The sequence below is a fragment of the Gopherus evgoodei genome, chromosome 9 (assembly GCF_007399415.2).
Source record: "Gopherus evgoodei ecotype Sinaloan lineage chromosome 9, rGopEvg1_v1.p, whole genome shotgun sequence".
In the NCBI taxonomy this organism is placed as follows: Eukaryota; Metazoa; Chordata; order Testudines; family Testudinidae; genus Gopherus; species Gopherus evgoodei.
In genome coordinates, this window is record NC_044330.1 from 22674324 (window position 1) to 22690194 (window position 15871).

Consider the following 15871-nt stretch of genomic DNA (forward strand, 5'->3'; position numbering starts at 1 on the left):
GGCGGTTCTTTTTGCTCCTGACATTTCCTTTGCCTTTTTATTTTGTTTGTTTTCAGGCAGTAGCAAGCAGCCTTCTTTTTATCCCCAGGACTATAAGCCACCTTATACCCCCTGCCTCCAGCAAGAGGAAGATTTACTTGTGCTTTACAGGGTATCCGCTCCCTGACATCAGCAGTCCATTGGCTCCCAAACAGTTTAGTCAGGGCTCTGCAAGCCCTTACTTTGCCTTGCAGATTAATAATATGTGCACTGTAATGCCCTGCAGTGTCCAGCCCTTTACTACTGCACGCTCGCAGAAATTACCAGGTAAGCTGTACCCAAAGGAACAGTGCACACACCAGCTTGTTTGATTCAACTGCAGATCAGCTCCAGTGTAACATCACAGCACTGAGATATATTTATAGTAAAAACAATCATAAGCTTGTTATTAAGGCTAAGATTTAAGAGATAGTGAGTGAGGATAACAACAGAAACAGAAATGGTTCATATATAAAACAAAAAATATACTATGCTTCTTAGAGTCTAAACTTAACTTTAACAGGCTGAGCCTTTGTTTAAAGCAGTTTATCTCCCCAGAGCAATCTCCCAGCATCTCCAACCAACATGGCTGGGATCCCTCTTTCAAGAATGCAAAAATCACTGTCCTTTTTGCTTCCTCAGTGAAGAATAAAGAGGTATCCTTCAGCCTTCTGCTAATATCCTCCAATATCCTCTACTAATATCCTCCAACAAACCACAAAAGACCATAGCCTGGTCACAACTGGGTAGTGGGCACCTGCAAAACATGCCAAAAAAATTTTTTTTTAAAAGCCCTGAAAAGAATAAGAATGGTAAGGGAAAAATACAAAAAACACAAAAGATATTAGTCCACTGACTCAGATTTCTCTTCCTCTATCAAGAAAAGAGAGCAATAAACTCTGATTCTTTGAAGGACACGGAGAAAATATGACTAAGGCTTTTTCCTCCCTGAAACGTTTGAAACCATATACAAAAAGGTTATATCCACAATCCAGAGCCAACCTGAGCAGGCCCTCAAGGACAAGCCTTAGAGTAAATAGCACCCTTCTAATCCCCTCTTGAGGCAGTGATTCCCCTTCACCTTTTCATCCATCTTCTTCACAGAATTACTGGAGGAAAGATAAGAGATATACCAAGGGAAAGCCTTGGAACCAGGGCTTGAGCAGAAAACCCAGATGTGCTCCCTCAACCTTCAAGAGTCAATTATGACAAGGAGTGAATGTGCCTCTGCCTAGACTTGAGCGTGAGAGGCAGATTTTCCCACTTTTCAGAGAAATGGTTTGCTTTGATCACAAGCAGGTGTATGCAAGAGTGAATGCATCAGAGATACTCCCTCAAGCTAAGGGCTCCACTCCATCCTTTCTTAACCCAGTCTCCTGTCACCAGTAACCTCACCAAGCAAAAGTTCGTTCAGAACTAGATCTACATCTGGGGCTTGGAAGCGACAGGATTTCCCTCAGAAGAAAGTTTCTCAGGGTTTTACTCCATCATTTTCATTCTTCAGAAGTGCACCAGAGGAGTTAAGGCCATCATTGACCTCAAAAGGCTCAGATGGATGAAAAAAACAGCCATAGCTTCAACAGTGACCTCCCTATCTCAAGGGGATTTCCTAATCCTAGTGGATCTGGAAGACACATACCACTGGTGCATTCCAGTGAGCTCCTGCTACTGCACGCTTCTGAGATTTGCTTGTGGCATGGATCGCTATCAATACTGAATGCTTCCATTCAGTCTCTCGTTGGCCCCCGCATTCATTATGAAGATGTTGATTTGGCCATAGGAAGGCTCAGGTCCCAGGGTATTTACCAATATTCCTTTCTGAAATTTCAACCTGAGTCCCATCCCAGGCAGCAGCATGCAGTGCCACAATCCAGAATTTGGATCTCCTGCAAGCACATGAATTCATAATAAATACCAAGAAAAGTTCCTGGATTCCCTCAACAAGTATTATTCGCCTGGGCATGGAAATAGACCCTTTGATGGCAAAGATCTACCCACTGCTTGACAGATTTCAGAAGATCCAGGATCGGATACTTTTGCTGATCACAGGCATGAGACAAACCATAGGTCAGTGTCTTTAGCTACTGGGTCTCCTGGTCCCATGCATAGAGGTGACTATGCCCCAGAGTGAATGCCATGTCAGGTACTGTCCCAAACCAGCTCTTTGACTCCCTGAGATAGCGGACAGCCCCATACAATATCAACAGGAGTCTCTCCATATGCCCTTCAGACCCTCAAGTTCTCACCATTATCAGCAAGACAGCAAGACTAGACATCCTTCGCCAATGCTTATTCCTCCATCCAGACACAGAGCATCTTCAACTGACCTCCTGGCTGTTGAAAGGGCAGCATAAGCTCTCAGCCTATCATCCAAAATTATTAGGACTCTGCTCTTCTTCCAGGAGAATTTCCACACTAAAAGCCTATTCCTTCATTTGGGCCAAATTCAGTTTTTGGTGCCAAGACCACAAAGCAAATCCCAAAGGATACAAGGATTCCAGTTATTCTGGACTTCCATCAAGAAGATGGTGGATAAGAGACTTCAGCCCAGCACTATAACATACCAGGTATCAGGCCTTAGTAGCATACTGTTTGTAGGAGCCTTGGGCTCCTTGGCTGAGGACCCTCATGTGTCCAGATTCCTCAGAGAAGTCAGAGTTGCCAGACCAGTGGTCAGACCAATCTTCTCTAAGTGGGACCTGCCACTGGTGTTGAAAGCCCTAACTACCTATCCCTTTGAACCTCTTACATCTATGTCAGCATTTTACCTTTCGATCAAAATCTGCTTTCTGGTCACCGTCATGTCTGCTAGATGAGTTTCAGAACCAGTAGTTTTATCCATGCAAGAACCTTACTGTCTGTGTTCCATGATGACACAGTGGTGGTAAGAACTCCAGAACCATTCTTCCCTAAGGTAAATTCTCATTTCCGTTCCTTGCAGGAGATTGTCCTTCCTTCATTCTGGTCAAAGCCACACCACCTGACTGAGAAATTGTGGTGCATCTTGGATGTCAAAAAAGAGCACAAAAGATTTACATAAAATGTTCAGCATCACAAGGAGATTGAGCTCCCTGTTCATTTCCTTTCACCAGAAGTGTCAAGCCCTCATAGATTCATAGACTTAAGGTCAGAAGGGACCATTATGGTCATCTGTTCTGACCTCCTGCACAATGCAGGCCACAGAATCTCACCCACCCACTCCTGTAACAACCCCCTAACCTATGTCTGATTTACTGAAGTCCTCAAATCATGGCTTAAAGACCTCAAGGTGCAGAGAATCCTCCAGCAAGTGACCGGTGCCCCATGCTGCAGAGGAAGGTGGAAAAACCTCCAGGGCCTCTGCCAATCTTTCCTGGAGGAAAATTCCTTCCCGACCCCATATATGGCGATCAGTTAAACCCTGAGCATGTGGGCAAGACTCACCAGCGAGCACCCAGGAAAGAATTCTCTGTAGTAACGCAGATCCCACCCCATCTAACATCCCATCACAGACCATTGGGCCTATTTACCTGCTAATAATCAATAATTGCCAAAATTAGGCTATCCCATCATACCATCCCCTCCATAAACTTATCAAGCTTAGTCTTGAAGCCAGATATGATAGTAGTGCCCCCACTATTCCCCTTAGGAGGCTGTTCCAGAACTTCAGTCCTCTAATGGTTAGAAACCTTTGTCTAATTTCAAGTCTAAACTTCCTAATGTCCAGTTTATATCCATTTGTTGTTGTGTCCACAGTGGAACTAAGCTTAAATAATTCCTCTCCCTCCCTGATATTTATCCCTCTGATATATTTATAAAGAGCAATCATATCTCCTCTCAGCCTTCTTTTGGTTACGCTAAACAAGCCAAGCTCTTTCAGTCTCCTTTCATAAGACAGGTTTTCAATTCCTTGGATCATCCTAGTAGCCCTTCTCTGTACCTGTTCCATTTGTCATCCTTCCATTATCCCTAAGCTCCTCATTAGCCTCATTAAAGACGGAGGCAAAGTATTTGTTTAGATATTGGGCCATGCCTAAATTATCCTTAACCTCCACTCCATCCTCAATGTTTAGCGATCCCACTTCTTTCTTTGTTTTCTTCTTATTTATATGGCTATAGAACCTTTTACTATTGGTTTTAATTCCTTTTGCAGGGTCCAACTCTACATGGCTTTTGGCCTTTCTCACTTTATCCCTACATGTTCTGACCTCAATAAGGTAGCTTTCCTTGCTAATCCCTCCCATCTTCCACTCCTTGTAGGCTTTCTGCTTTTTCTTAATCACCTCTCTGAGATGCTTGCTCATCCAGCTTGATGTACAACTCCTGCCTATGAATTTTTTCCCCTTTCTTGGGATGCGGGCCTCAGAATATCTAAGCTATCCCTTGCCAGATGAATCAGACTGTGCATTGTTGCAGCATACAAGATGTTTGGGATTTCTGTTCCAGAAGGGATCAAGGTGGGGGGGAGGGATAGCTCAGTGGTTTGAGGATTTGCCTGCTAAACCCATGGTTGTGAGTTCAATCCATAGGGAGCCACTTAGGTATCAGAGGCAAAATCAGTACTTGGTCCTGCTAGTGAAGGCAGGGGGCTGGACTCAATGACCTTTCAAGGTCCCTTCCAGTTCTAGGAGATAGGATATCTCCATTAATAATTAATTAAAAAGGTGCATTCCACAAGATCCATGGGAAACTCATGAGCTGAAGGACCATGAGCTTCCACCACAGAGATCACAGAGTCTTGGTCATCAGCTAAGACCTTTATCAGACATTATAGAGTGATATCTTCTGCAGAGGCCTTCTTTGGCAGGAAGGTGCTGCAGGTAGTGGTCCAGTGATAACCTGTGGGGTTATCTGCCATATGAGGGGGTATGTGTGTGGAAAGGGTGTCTTTTCTGTTTCTTTCTGTTCATTCACTTATTCTTCCCTCCCTCAACTCACTGCTTGTTACTTTCCATATATATCAGAATTGTGGGAGATACTGGGCTGAAGAATGGGAAATATCTTACCTGATCATTTCTTTTTTGGTAGCAGCCAGGGGCGGCTCTAGCTTTTTCGCCATCCCAAGCAGGAGGTCCACCAGTCCCGTGCTTCGGCGTACCTGCCACCAAATTGCTGCTGAATCTGTGGGACTGGTGGATCTCCCGCAGGCAAGCTGCTGAAGGCTGCCTGACTGCTGCCCCAGGCATGCACTTGGAGCACTGGTGCCTGGAGTTGCCACTGGTAGCAGCATCTCCAACAATTCTAGCCACCCTTGGATGGCTTTTCAGGCAAGGGTCAACATTTTATTTGCATAGTTACCATATGGGCAGTGACCTACTGTATATAATTCCAGTGCCAAGCAAGCAACTATCATTACTAATTATTTTCTACAAGTTTTTTACACAGCTTTGGAATGAATCATCTAATGGCAGGCCAGAGAAGAGGCCATGGCCAGCACAGGCTATGGTGCAGCTTTCAATAACCTCTATAAACTGCTGACTGGAAGGGGAATGCCCATACATATCAGAATGGTGGGAAATGCTGCCAGAAGAAAGCAAATTACTGGGTAAAAAGAATTCCATTCTTTAAGTTCATTCTCTATTGAACTTTTGGAAATTCTGCTTTCTCTCACCTTTTAAAGAGTCCTTCCCATTTGCTGAACAGTGGAATAGCCATTGATCACCTTAGTATCTCCTTGTTGATATGTACCATAGAGTGAAGATTGTGCTGTTAACATTAAAGCTATGGACAGCTTTTGTTTAGTGACAAGAGAGCCTTAAGTTCTTTTAAAATCATGAAACCTGTATCTCACACACAAAACTTTGATATTATTCACTCTAGCATTTTTCTTACATATGAAATCCTTTTTAAGCAGAAAATGCTCTGTAACCATCAGCACTTGAAGGTTGTTAAACTTGCTAGGGTCCAGAGGAGATCAGAGCCTGACATGAAGGTGACATGCTTGTCTTTGTTTGTGTAAAGTGAGAGATCAAGTGGCATGAGTGTACACTTCTTTGCTATTTATCCATTCTGCTGTCTTACCTATGGAGTAGCATTAATGATGATCCAAGAGAAGATCTCATGTTTCTTCCCATGTTCAAAAGAAAGATGTGTGTGTGTGTGTGTGTGTATATATATATATATAAAACCATCCCATGTAAAGTTGAGTTAAATCATACTGTTATTCTTTTCCGATGTCAAGTACTTTAATTGTTTGAAACACAAGGAAATCCTTTTTTTCTATATTCATTTAAGGACTTGTGCCTGGGATAATAGTGTTTAATTAAGTACATTGTTTCTGGAAGTCACAGCTAACTAGATCCTACTTACCTGTTTGGGTCTTGGAGCTATCATTGTTATAAACAATATAATGATTGTAGTATCTAGACTTCAAAGAGTAATTCTTTAGTTTGTGTCCTATACTTAATCTTTTTTACTACATTGTGTTAACAGAAAAAGGATGCTTATGATAGGTAGCATTAATTGCTAATGTTTTTTATTCTTGAGTCACTCCGTTGAAATGGATATGGGATTAAACATGACATAATCACAGCACCAACAAAGCAGTAATGCCAAAGTATGTTGTTATAGCATTGCAATGCTGCAGCTATGGGTAGTATATCCATTTGCTTCCATACTCTCATATTTTCATTCATTTATTGCATTTATATATGCAAATTTTTTAGTGAAAATCATTCATTTCTATCTCTCATTTTAACATGGCTAAGTATATTTATTATAGTAGAATATATATGGTGAGGGATATACTGTGCATCTTAAGAGAATACAGAAATGCTATAACAACCTGCATAATAAAAGAATGACAAAGTGCTGATATTGAGATAATTTAAAACACAGAATTAAGACTAGGATTTTTCAAGTTTGCATTAGAAAGTTTTTAAAATTGCAATATGAAAATATTTCACAGCATATTTGACTTAATCCTAGAATCCACCCATTTCGTTTAGATAAACACATCATTCAGATGACTTTATAAAATCTTCTGATGGGGTGGATAGCCCACACAGGCCCTGAAGTGGTTAATGTGGGCCTGACGGGCCAAGTAACATGCCTGGAAGCATCAGCAAGAGAGACAGCAAGAAAGCCAGTCTTAATTGGTGATGAAGTCCAGCCGAGAAGTGGTTGAGTGGTGATTATAAAGCCAGACAGTTTACAACAGAAAGGGGCTGTGGGGAGAGAGTCTGCAGTCACTCTCTGGCGGATAGAAAAGGTAGGAAATGGTCCAGGGAGGCTGCAAGGAATCTGAGGGAGTAGACCCTGCTGCCAGCTACAGGGTCCTTGGGCTGGAACCCAGAATAGAGAGAGAGAGCCTGGGTTGCCCTTCCAACCACCAAGAAAGATGCGGTGGCACCCCTTAAGGTAAGGAGTATAAGAACCATGGAGCCAGGAGACAGATGGAAAACCTGCTGTAAGGTCGTTGGACTATAGCTTGGTTGGACTCTCTGCCACCCCAAAAGGGGTGGACATATATACCATGAACTGGCCGGAGGGCCCAGTTACGAAAGATAGACCACCACAGCAACAGAGTGCCTGTCGGCAGTGGCACCAGACCAAAAGATAGCTGATGTGCCACTCCTGGCTACCAGTTGGTGCTTCTGCAGTGAGGGAAACCGTTTACAAATCCAGAAAGGGTTTTCTAGTCCAAGGACTGTAAAAATAATGAATAATATCTTCTGCATGTTACTCAGGGGGGAGATTGTATCTTCTGTACATCAAAAAGGTAAACTGCAAACCATATTTTCTTTTAGTTCTTCAAATCTTGTACGGGCCCCATTAATGCTCATTTCTTCCCTAATACACAAATCTATTCTTCCTATTGGCCAAGGAGAGCTATTCACATCGAGCTCCTCATTGTTACTAAGAGGTAAAGGCAAATGACTGACTGATCTCAGAAACAAACCTATCAGTTGGGTAGAGCCCAACAACTAACTTAGGGACAATGCCTCTTTAAAATTTTCCTTCCCTCAGATTGATGACATCTGGTCAGCCCTGATAGAATATGCCCCAGCCTTAGGACAGCTACTTTCTCTGAATCTGCTCATTAGAATTATTTGACCTGTGTCTCAAGAGCCTATTCATTTGCCATATATGGAAGTCAGACAGACGTTAAGGACTGTGCTGTAGAAAGGGACTAGTACAGTACGCCTAATAAGGAATTCGTTCCATCTATGCAGAAGAGAAGATTATGGATTTTTCCCAAAGAATCATAATTACCTTCCACAGCTGCAGAGCAGGGGCAGTCCATGGCATGTCTGTGAGGCTGTATCACTCTCCACTGAGTCCTTTAGTTCAGAAATTCAGTTAGTGCTGATATTCTATCCTTTGCTCACCCTGTTGTGCTTAAGTACAGTAGGAGGTCTCATAGTATACTACAAATCATAGTCACAATAAAGAGATTGAATTTCATCCCTAACTCTGAATCTTCTTGAGCATTTATCTGACCCTTATCTTTATTTAAATGTAGCTTATGATTTAATTTCATATAAATCAGATGATGACTTTGAGTATATGAAGAACTTGACATTTTGGGGATTTTATGTGTACTGCAAAAGAAATCAGAGTGCTAAATGTGTTAAAAACATTAGGTAAGCATTTTTTCAACTATTTCTCCTTTGGAAGAGGACCTTGTATCCAAAAGTCATTAGAATCCAATGTCTTTATTTAACTTCAGTCAAATTTTTTTCCTGACTGATTTAGTTCTCCTGACAGTTTTAAAATATAGTTGAATAAATTTGATTTAAAATATTGACTAAGAAATGTCTAATAATTGTTTAAATCTCTTTTTATATTCAAGTAAATCATTGTGGAGAGGCTGTGGTCTCTCTGTAGTCAAGATTGAGACTTGTTTCTCATTATAACCCTTTCTAGAATCCACAAAAAAGATTATTTTGCTTGTTTGATGTGTGGCCAATGGACATTTCAACCCCTACCCTCATACTCCCAAATTTGGAGGTGATTTATATAAAAACTGTGTTTCTGAGATATGAGAGGAAACAGAAAACAGGTGTCATGTTATGGCTTGGAAATTCTTCTAGTGTTTTCAAGGTACATTTTATCTGAAACTCAGTGTCCTGAAAACTTAAAATGAGGTTAATTTGAAATACATTGCTGTGATCTAATGTACAGAACTAATATTGAGAGTGGAAAGGCATATTTCAGAAGTTATTCCGTAGGTGAATTAAGAATTTAGGAATGACTTAGCAGGCTCTGTTAGACTTTTAAAAGGTACCAAATGACTGGTAGAGATGTAAACTTTCAGTTAAAGAAAATAACAGGTGAGAGAAATAGAGAATAAAGTTCTGAACTGAGAGGATAATTTTTTTTAAAAAAAAGGAGATGAGGCCAAGGGAAAGAACAAAATTAGGCTTGAGATATAAATTTAACCAGTTTATCCCAGAAGGAAAGGAAAGAGGCAGATGTCCCTTCCTTACTGAGTTTGAGAATTGTACAAAGATTATTCCCTTAACCCGGTTTATCTTTGTTGACAAACAATTTAATAAAAGTCTCACATAACTGAGTTAACACCACAGATTTTTTTTTAATGCAAATTTTGGTTTGGATACCTTTTCCTACATCTACCATATAATGGAAACTAATAGTATTGTACTTATAAAATTACTTCTTGGAATGTTGATGGGCTTTAAATATAGTAAAGAAAAAAAGGTACTGAATTATCTTAAAAATAGAATCCAGGTAATGTAACTATATAAGAAGTTCATTTTTCCAGAGAAGAGATGGTTATATCTCAAAGCCATCCTATTTTTATTTATGTTCTATGTTTTGTAAAAAGAAAAAACAAGAATTGCTATTTTAGTCAGAAACAAAAACCCCCTCTCATTTCAAGTAATACAGAATTTATATGATAGAGAGTAGATAAATACTTGTCTCAGTAGGCAAGAAACTAGTTTTATAAATATATATGCACCCAATTAAAAATGACTAAACATTATACACCGCTACCTTGATATAACGTCACCCAATATAACACAAATTTGGATATAATGCGGTAAAGCAATGCTCAGGGTGGGGAGGTGGGGCTGCGCACTCCGGTGGATCAAAGCAAGTTAAATATAACACGGTTTCACCTATAACGTGGTAAGATTTTTTGGCTCCTAAGGACAGCGTTATATTGAGGTAGAGGTGTATATGGATAGTCAGTTTTCATAATCTAGAATTAATCTTATGATTGAAGAGTGTAATCATTTGGACAAGGTGTATAAAGTTGGTATTGACAGTATTATTGTGTCAGACTATGCCCCTGTGTGGGCTATTGTAAAAACTGTAGAGAAGGAGAAATAGGATGACTGCCAGTTCTGCCTGAAGATGCAATTAGGTTAGAAGAGCCAGTAAATCAAATGGAGAATGAAAGGGCTGTAAAAAGTTGAAAGGATGGGAAAAGCCCAGTAAAGAATTTGACTGCATAGATATCGTCTAAAACTTTTGGGCAGAGCTTATTCCTAGATTGTGATCTCCTAACTCCCATTAGTGAGCAATTACTTGCACAAGTAGTCCCATTGATTCCAGTAGGACCGTTTCTATGAGTAACTTTTCACCAGTGATAGCAATGGGTTCACAATCTGACTTTTTATTCGGTAAAGTATTTGCTGTAATTCTAGAAAATGATAGTCTCCCAGAAAGCATGCAGGAAGTTACCATCGTACTAATACACAAGGAGAATAATCCACGACGTTCAATCTGCTGACTTGCCGGTGTGAGAGACAAACCATCAAAACATGTGACAAATGGCTAAAATGTGGAACACCTGTTTGCTTCCCCCTTGTTTCCCCTCCATTTGTTTCTCCTGCCATGCCTGCTGCTCCTTTATCTCTTCTATTTGCTTACCCCATTTTTGTTTCCTTATTGACCTCTCAAGAGCTGTGGAATGTGGCAGTGGCAGCCAGGCGAATTTTGGGCTGAATCCTGAATGTATCATCAGCAGGGAGCTCAATGGCTTCAGAGTAGATGTGTCAAGTTTCAGAGGGGTAGCCGTGTTAGTCTGGATCTGTAAAAGCAGCAAAGAATCCTGTGGCACCTTATAGACTAACAGACATTTTGGAGCATGAGCTTTTGTGGGTGAATACCCACTTCATCAGATGCATGTAGTGGAAATTTCCAGGAGCAGGTATATATATGCAGGCAAGCTAGAGATAATGAGGTAGGTTCAATCAGGGAGGATGAGGCCCTGTTCTAGCAGTTGAGGTGTAAAAACCAAGGGAGGAGAAACTGGTTTTGTAATTGGCAGTAGTAGATGTGGCCACTCACAAGCACTTTTCACTCTCACTCCCCCTTCCTAGGTGACGGCTACTCTGGCTGTTTTCTAGAGCAGCAGCAGATGTGAGATACAGCTCCAGGAGGTGAATATGAAGAATAGGGAGCCAGAACTGGTGCAGGGTGTGATGTACTGTGAAATATGATAGAACTAAGGGGCCGGAAGCAGAGCCATAGATGACAGTAGATACTTCCAATAGTTTCTATTATGAATTTGTTAAAATTTTGGCAAAAAGAGTAAGTCAAGGGGTTGAAACCTAAGGACCAGATGTACTCTCTTACAGGAAGGCAATATTCTGATAATTAATTACATACTTTCAATTGCACAAACTTGTCCTGGTCAAAGAAATGTGAACATGCCTTGTTATCTTTTAGTGTAGAGAAGCTGTTATTTCTTGATATAGAGAATCTCTGACCTGGTTGAGTGGCCATTTTGAGGAACTGTCTTGAACACTATGGACTTGGCCCCGAATTTTAGAAAACAAGTGAATTCATTCTTTTTAATGATTTGGTCACCAAATAAATACTCCTTAAAAGGTGAACAAGACTTGGGTGTTTGTGCCAGGGAGAGGCTAGTAAGAAAAATTAGAGCTAATACAAATAATAATGTCAAAATATTGTCAAAATTATGGTGAGGGGAAGAATAGGGGAGACGATAGAAGCATGCTTTAAGGGAAAAAAAACCCTCTCTACATCTTATGCATATGCAATTTGACAACGGTAAAGGGTTAAGTCAAGGAATGAAATGGTGAGCCAGAAGATTGTTGCTGCATAGATCCTCCAGCATATGTTCTACCACATGGTGATATAAGGCATGTGCAGGGCTTCTTTAGCCGTTAGTATTCAGTAGCCTCTTTGAAGCTGCTCCATAGCCTACAAAGAAAGTTTTCTCCTCCTCTGATCACCCAGGATATTTGCATAACCTTTGGACTAGCTACGTTGGTAGGGCAATATAATGATTGTTTGGTCCTAAATATAATTTTTGTGCATTGTAAGCAAGCAACAAATCACTTAAATTATCAAAGAACAGTAAGAGCTGACTGCAGTTCCAGTGTTTGCTGAGTCCATATTACAAAACCTGATTGCTAAACTTTAAATAAATATAGACAACATAAAGCAGTAGGATGAGATGAAAGAAAATATGTTAGGCCCATAAAATATTTGGAGATTTACTGTCACTTTTCACAGAAACATATTCTTCTGGAAGTCAGCCAAATGAGCATTCGCACCTGAGGAAGCTTCTGTTATCAACATTTGCAAGCAAAAATGTGACATTCTACTTAATTTTGAATTTCTAGTGCGTTAGGAAAATTATTTCATTGTTTTTTTCTAATGGAAACTGAAATCTTGAAGTATGTTGTTTGGCGTGTGGCCATGCCACATCAGGTTGTGATCTCATTAGATCACTTAAAATAAGCCAAGTCAGGCATGGTCACTTCTGAGATTAGGAAACCTCTGAGGTGCCCTGAGAAGTTAGTGACTCAGTAATAAACCAGTGCTGCTTTATGCCATTATAATGGTAGAAAGAACTGTGCAACTGGATGTTTTGCCTTTGAAAGGATCTGTAAACCCACTTGTGTATTTTAGTGAAGGGTGAATGATCTTTGAATCAATTTTTGAAATCAGTTTTAAAAGTTTGAGCACTTTGGAAACTTTGGATGAAAAGTGTTATACAAATGTCAGCAATTTCTGTATTTTTAACTTTTTTAAATTTAAAATTTAAAAAAAAATTAAATTGTGTATAAGACTTATTGGGAAACCTCCTATTTGTATGAGAACATAGGAATTGCCAGGACTGATCAAATCAGTGGTCCATCTACTCCAGAATTACATTCTGACAGTGGCCAGTACCAGCTATGTCAGAGGAAGGTGTAAGAAATACAATAAGACAATTTAAGAAATAACCTGTTCATAGGAAAACAATTCCTAACTGCTGTCAGGAAGAGGCTGATGTGCCCTAAGGCATCATTTACCAAACTTTTTGAAAGTTGATGCCCCTATTAAGGAGAATGAAATGAGTTGTATGCACCTTCATCCTGGCCATTTGTTATTAAAGGCCTTCCCAAGGCCGGCTTTATGAACGGCAGGGCCCAGTTTGAATAGCCAGCGGCGGTCCGGGGCTTCGGCGGCACTTCGGCCTGGAGGCTCTGCTCCGGATCTTCCGCGGCACCAAAGGACCCCCCGATGCTGAAATGCCGCCAAAGCCCTGGAGTGGACCTCTCACCCTGCCGCCGAAATGCCGCTGAAGACCCAGAGAGGACACACACACACACACGTGCTGCCGGGTGAGTAAAAAAAATATATATATTTAAAAGACACCTAAGGTGCGGGCCCCGATTCCGGGGAATTGTCTTAAAGACAGCCCTGGGCCTATCTAAAATGATTGACTACTCACTCAGTAGATCGAGTAGATCTTCATAATGATACAGTACTTCCTTTCCTTCACTGCATGCTTTCAGCAGTAAGGTATGATATTTAATAAGAATCATCCTTGGCATCTGAGTTAATATTCCTTGAAATGAACAGGGCAGTTGACACCTCAGAGCTATTGTTTCAGGCTCTGTAAATTTAGGCAGACATCACTGCATTAGTTGCATGTGGGTCATGTTTTAAAGGTTTACTACATAACCATAGCAATTTGAGACTTACTTAAAAGCTGAAATTTTAGAGGAAAATAGAGAGACTTGTCCATGTCCTTTGCGATGCTTCACATCCTCTATCTTCTAGGGGTCATACCTCACAGTTTAAAAAAATACTGCCCAAAAGTATGGGTCATTATATTCCTTATAAGATAGTTTTAATTCTATATGATTTAACAGTGGATGTTCTTATTATTCCTTTTTGGAATCCTACTTAGCTTTTAACTTCAATTATATCTTGTAGCAGTGAGTTCCACAAGTTAAATGTTATAGATCTTGGATGCTATATTCATGCATCAGTCGCTGATCACTCTTGATGCTGAAAACAAATCCGTTTTCCTTTTAATATCTTCAGTCAGCTCTTGGTGTATGGTCAATTTCCACACAGTGCAGTTCAGGACAAAGGTGGTGTCATAAAGGACTCTTCCAATCCTTGGCTGCTGTGTTCAGGGCAATCCCTGGAGCAGCCTCAGAGCTGCTCCAACTTAATACTGGCTGTTAATGGCCATCAGGGCTAAAAGCACAGTTTGAGATCAGCATAGTGTAGAGACATCCTGGCCATGCTTCTTTCAATCCAACAATACTCTTTACACCAGTACTGGGCAACCTGCAGCCTGCCAGACCGTTTGTTTACATTTGCACGGCCGCCCACGGCTCCCAGTGGCCGCGGTTCACTGTTCCCGGCCAGTATCTGCAAGAAGAGAATTGGGAGTTTGGGGCTGGCTGAGTACCACCAGAGGAATCTCCTTGCACTGTTTGATTCTGCCAGGGCCATGTTGGCTCTAGGTTCAGAAACTGCTAGCAATTCAGCGTCAAGCAGCTGCATTATATTGGAGAATCTAGTCCATTGGTTCCACATAACCAGTACTGTTGTTTTTAAGTAAGTGAAGTTGCAGTTTAACTTTTATTTAGTGATTGCCTAGATCTATGAATGCCTGAATACATTTAAAATATATCTAGACTGCATAACGTTCTGCTTGATATGCTTCAAATGTTGTGGTATTTGGTTCTTTTATCTCTATACCTCCTGTCTTCAAATAATCTTACTAAGAAACAGACCTCTGTATGATACCTGCAGAAATAAGAAACTCATTCCATTGATTAGTTTATTAGTACAATTTAAATAAGTGCATTCATTTGTTTAATGAATATTTGTTCATAAAGAGCTCAAAGAAAGTACTGAGATTCCTTTTCTATTTTGTTTGTTTTGTTTTTATTAGTGGTCATATGCTTTAGAGAAGCCAAATACCGGCAGTATATTTAATATTGCTTGGTCTACTGATGGTACTCAAATAGCAGGAGCTTGTGGAAATGGACATGTGATTTTTGCCCATGTCGTGGAGCAACGCTGGGAGTGGAAGAACTTTGAAATAACATTAACTAAAAGAAGGACTATGGAGGTATGAGTTACAAGTTCAGCAAAATTAACCTTCAGGATTGTTTATGTATGACTCACAATTGTAACTCAATAAAGACAAATAATTGTGAATGGACAAGTTTTGCAGAGTATAAACGATAGGATTGAATACCTTTGAGTTATAAAAAGGCCAAAATGAGCAAGTGGTATTTGAGTGTGTGTTTGAGTATACAATCACAAGACCCAGAACTACATCAGCCTCTTGGCTCACTTAAGGATCACAGCATCTTGCTTTTAGGTGGGGTGGGGGCATGGATAAGGGATTGATTCATAGAGTTATAGGTCTGGTTTACATCGGAAATAATAATACAGTAATTACCAATAAAGGTGCAGCACTGGTATAAGTGATAGTGTAGATAGGGCTGAGTATCATGTCTACACTAGTGGGTTGCCACGAGTACAGCTGCACATCGCTGGCTATTGCTACAGAATGGGTACTAATTTTTCTATGCCCCTATGATGAATGGATCTGTCTTCTTGGATTTCCAACTCAAGAGGCAACTGACAGCTGACCACAATCAAGAAGAGTGTAAGTGTCCTTTGTTGCACT

General features: G+C 40.5%; 1 protein-coding gene across 5 annotated transcripts in view; it reads left to right on the forward strand.

Annotated features, from left to right (window-relative positions):
* Positions 1–15871, forward strand: part of IFT80 (intraflagellar transport 80) — a 161443-nt gene that overhangs the window by 93750 nt on the left and 51822 nt on the right. For all 5 annotated transcript variants that reach the window (XM_030574965.1, XM_030574964.1, XM_030574967.1 and 2 more), the window contains one exon: positions 15125–15304. In XM_030574965.1, the coding sequence (XP_030430825.1) occupies positions 15125–15304 (180 nt within the window). The remainder of the gene's footprint in view (positions 1–15124; positions 15305–15871) is intronic.